Source organism: Notolepis coatsorum, assembly GCF_963971535.1.
Source record: "Notolepis coatsorum genome assembly, chromosome: 3".
Taxonomy (NCBI): Eukaryota; Metazoa; Chordata; class Actinopteri; order Aulopiformes; family Paralepididae; genus Notolepis; species Notolepis coatsorum.
In genome coordinates this window covers 17,109,319-17,114,483 of record NC_140167.1, presented here as the reverse complement: position 1 = coordinate 17,114,483, position 5,165 = coordinate 17,109,319, and the positions used below count along the sequence as shown (strand labels likewise).

General features: G+C 47.8%; 1 protein-coding gene across 1 annotated transcript in view; it reads left to right on the top strand.

Moving 5' to 3' along the window:
- Positions 1 to 1,209: 1,209 nt before the first annotated feature.
- Positions 1,210 to 5,165, top strand: part of slc4a11 (solute carrier family 4 member 11) — a gene marked incomplete at its 5' end in the record, with an annotated part of 91,071 nt that continues 87,115 nt past the window's right edge. Inside the window, one exon of the mRNA XM_084311099.1 lies at positions 1,210 to 1,266. Within this exon, the coding sequence (XP_084167225.1) occupies positions 1,210 to 1,266 (57 nt within the window). The remainder of the gene's footprint in view (positions 1,267 to 5,165) is intronic.

Sequence of the window (5,165 nt, the reverse complement as noted above, 5' to 3'; positions counted from 1 at the left end):
TTCATGTTGAACCATAATACCTATTATATACATTTGATTTGGAAATAGTAGCGTGTCCAGGCAAGAAACGCCAACGCTTATAGTAGAATTCACGTACATGTAGCGCCCTATAACTCAGCCTTTCGGGAATTATCCCGGATCACTCTGAAATTATACCTATATTCACCATGGGATAACGTGCAAACATATCTCTTTTTTGCATCTTGGACGGAAGAAAGTCACTGTCAAATGACCATAGTATTGTCCCCATAGCTATAATATAGAATATAGATATAGCTCTCCAAACATAGTGACACACAGTGAACATATGTAATGGAAACCTGGCACGTTAGCTACAAGGCCAAGACTAATAGCTGGCACTGAATGAGTTAATGTGACGTCTCGTCTCGTTTTCGTCAGGGGAAAAAGCTTTGTTGACGACCATATTTAGTTATAATTTTACACTGCCTGCAGCCTGTGACTGCTTTGTCCAAGCAACCGGTTGTCCAAGCAACTCTCCAACAACACCAAGCTATGGATCTTTTTTTTTTTTTCCACTTTTTCTCCTTATTTTTCTATTTTTCTCCCATCCCAATTTCGTATTGCCAATTCTCCCCTCCCCTGTCTTGAACGTTGCTACTGGTCGGCTGTAGTGAGGATAGAAGCCTTGCATCACGTGTCCCCTCCGGTACACGAGCAGGCAGCCTGTCGCATCTTTTCACCAGACAGCGCAGACTACTTACGAGGAGTAACACGTGGGAGGCTCACGCTGCCCCCGATACTTCCTGTCTCTGCTGTGCAGGCGTCACCCAACCGACCTGTGGGAGTCGCTGTCCACAACGTCCAATCCCCACCCATCGACTTCCACCCGCTACCGGGATTCGAGACGGGAGTCTCTTGCATTGGTGACAAGCGCAATCTCCGCTACACCACCCTAAGCTACGGATCTTCAATACCAATGTGAAGACTGTCCTGCTCTACGGCTCTGAAACGTGGAAGACTACAGGGCCTTTTGATTGATTGAAAAGTTTATTAAACAGATTGCAGAATGGGTACAGTACAGTACAGCTCAATACATACAATTGTTAAGGGGATGCAGACCAGAGAAAGACTTTCGTCTTGTTTACATCCGGGTCCCCCCTCACAAGCAAGACGTTCCACACTCCAAGACCTAAAGAACATCGGAGTGAGCTGGCAAGAAGCAACGGCCCTGGCCCAGAAGAGAGTGAGATGGAGAGCTCTGGTGGACACCCTATGCCCCCGAACGGGGTAAAGAGGATTAAGTCAGTAAGTCAGCAGCCTGTGACTCACTGTCCACGCAGACAGACCGACAGATGGACAGATGGACAGATGGACAGACGGACAGACAGACAGACAGACAGACAGACAGACAGACAGACAGACAGACAGACAGACAGACAGACAGACAGACAGACAGACAGACAGAGCAGACAGACAGACAGACAGACAGACAGACAGACAGACAGACAGACAGACAGACAGACAGACAGACAGACAGACAGACAGACAGACAGACAGACAGACAGACAGACAGACAGACAGACAGACAGACAGACAGACAGACAGACAGACAGACAGACAGACAGACAGACAGACAGACAGACAGACAGACAGACAGACAGACAGACAGACAGACAGACAGACAGACAAGCAGACAGACAGACAGACAGACAGACAGACAGACAGACAGACAGACAGACAGACAGACAGACAGACAGACAGACAGACAGACAGACAGACAGACAGACAGACAGACAGACAGACAGACAGACAGACAGACAGACAGACAGACAGACAGACAGACAGACAGAGACAGACAGACAGCAGACAGACAGACAGACAGACAGACAGACAGACAGAAGACAGACAGACAGACAGACAGACAGACAGACAGACAGACAGACAGACAGACAGACAGACAGACAGACAGACAGACAGACAGACAGACAGACAGACAGACAGACAGAGACAGACAGACAGACAGACAGACAGACAGACAGACAGGACAGACAGACAGACAGACAGACAGACAGACAGACAGACAGACAGACAGACAGGACAGACAGACAGACAGACAGACAGACAAGACAGACAGACAGACAGACAGACAGACAGACAGACAGACAGACAGACAGACAGACAGACAGACAGACAGACAGACAGACAGACAGACAGACAGACAGACAGACAGACAGACAGACAGACAGACAGACAGGACAGACAGACAGACAGACAGACAGACAGACAGACAGACAGACAGACAGACAGACAGACAGACAGACAGACAGACAGACAGACAGACAGACAGACAGACAGACAGACAGGACAGACAGACAGACAGACAGACAGACAGACAGACAGACAGACAGACAGACAGACAGACAGACAGACAGACAGACAGACAGACAGACAGACAGACAGACAGACACAGACAGACAGACAGACAGACAGACAGACAGACAGACAGACAGACAGACAGACAGACAGACAGACAGACAGACAGACAGACAGACAGACAGACAGACAGACAGACAGACAGACACAGAAATTACATGGCAGAAACCCCCCATTTTGCCCTGTGCGTTCCGGGGCCCAGAGAGTCATCGACGTGTTCTGTTCTATATTCATATGAATCATAATCATGAATCAATCGGGGGGGGGGGGGGGGGGGGGGCCTCATGAGACGTTTCTTCATGTCGGGATAACCGGCGTGTCGCGGTTCTCCAGCCGCCGAGACGTGTCACCAGACTCTGAGGTTACGCAACGCCGTCATTTGAAAATCATCAACAATAATAATTAGCACTTTAAACGGGAAATTATCTGGTTCACGTTTTTTCCACGCGTCCTCCTCCTAATCCTTCCCCTAACTATTCCGGATTACTTTAAGCCATATATTGAGACATACTGTAGCCACTAAAGGGAAGGGAGGTGATGGGGGGGGGGGGGGGGGGGGGGGGGGGGGGGGGGGGGGGGGGGGGTAATCCTATATGAATATATGAATATCTCCTTACAGCTGTAGCCTGACAGCAATTAGAGCCCCTCCCTCCCTCCCTCCCTCCCTCCCTCCCTCCCCTGGGAGAGGATCAGCAGAGCTGGCTTCTGATAGCGAGGCTTTGATGAACCAAATCCAGCACATGTGACGAGCTGCGTGTCTCTTCCCAGCCTGCCTTCAGGGCTCCGTCAAGGCATGAGCTACTACCCCCCCCCCCCCCATCACCCCCATCACCCCTCAGAGTGCTGGAGGCAGGAAGTAAAATGTTGATTGATTGATTTTCAGACTGCGGGTCAGCCCTTACAAAAAAAAGTATTACGGTAGCTTGGTGGTATTTTCATGGATGGTGCCGGGCCGCTTTTAAAGTGGTGCTGTCCTGGTTAAAGTCATGGGTTGCCTCGCTACCGTCCACTTTGTACAACGTTTTGGTTCTAAAAAGACGAGTTGTGATTTGAACGAGAGACATTCAGCGAGTGCTTACAGTCGCAGGATAGAACTGGTGCCTGACGACTTATCACTCTGCCTTGTTTACATTTGTACGTTGACTGCATTTCCATACACCCCTCAAACACTATAGTCAAATTTGCAGACGACACGACAGTGGTAGGATGAATCTCCAACAACGATGAGTCTGCCTACAGAGATGAAGTCCACAATTTAACTGGATGGTGCACGGACAACAACAATCTCACATTAAACATAAAAAAAACAAAAGAGATCATCATTGACTTCAGGAGACCCCCCCCCCCCTAATCATCGCAGGTGAGGAAGTGGAGAGAGTCCCCTGCTTTTAAGTTCCTAGGGACCCACATCACTGAGGAGCTCAAATGGACCTGGACCACCAACTCCACTGCACTGGTATAAAAAAAAGGGGGCCCAACAGCGGCTTTATTTTTTTAAGGACACTTAGAAAAATCAACCTGTCTGCTGAGCTGCTTAAGGGCGGCCTTCTACCACTGCTCTATTGAGAGCATCTTAACATACTCCATCACAGCATGGTACGCAAACTGCACAGAATATGAAAGCAAATCCCTCCAGAGAGTCATAAACACCTCCCAAAAAATCTGCCCACACTGGATGACATCTTCAGAACGCGCTGCCTCCACAGAGCTATAGCAGCAGCCTGAAGGATGAAACGCACCCCAGTCTCACCACCTCTTCTCCCTGTTGCCATCTGGGAGGCGATACAGGGCCTTCAAAGCACCACCTCCAGGCTGTAGCACAGCTTCTTCCTGAGAGCCATCACTGAACTGAACAATCACCCCCCCCCCCTATTGCCACCACATCTACCTCACTATAATTTATACTTGTATGTGCAATATGACAGATGTAGGGACATGTGCAATAATGCAATAATGGTATTCGTTAATGTGCAATATTTTCCGCCGATGTGCAATATTAATTATCTTTATTTTTCATTTATTTTTAAACCTTTTTAATGTTCCTGTGAATAAGTGCATAATGTAGCAGAGGGTCTGAGTGGGTACATGTGTGGCGTGTCAGTGAGTATGGGTACAACCAGGGAGTAGCTGGGGGGGGGGGGGGGGGTTAGGATGATTCCAAGGGCCCAGCACTGGGGGGGGGGGGGGGGGGCCAGAGAACACTATTATTATCTTTTTATTAATATGGTTTTATTATTATCCTAAAGTAAGTTAATGTAGATGACTCAAAAGTATAATTACCTGTATTATAAACGCGCACTCGCATGGATTGGGGGCCCACAAATTGATTCTTTCATGGGGCCCAGAATCTACAGCTACACCCCTGGGTACAACAACACATGTGTGTATGGTAGTGTGTCTATGGGTACATCATGGATGTGTTGTGTGGTAGAGTGGGTATGTAGGTGTCGTTATTCTAGGTGCTGCACAAACCAATCTCGTTGTACTGTATTGTGCAATGACAATAAAGCTTTCTACTTCTACTATATACGTATATCATGCCAGTTAGGGTACTTTGTGTATTCTGTTTACTTGTACTCGCAGTATACAGTATATTCAAATTTTGTATTGCCTATATTTATTGTAACGTATAATTGGGCATACAGACCCTCATCTGCACCTTCATTTATTTCTCTCATATTTTTATATTCCGATTTTATTTTATTGCATTTATTTATGTCTTTCTACTATTACCCTGCCCATACCTGTACCCCCCCCCCCCCCCCCCCCTC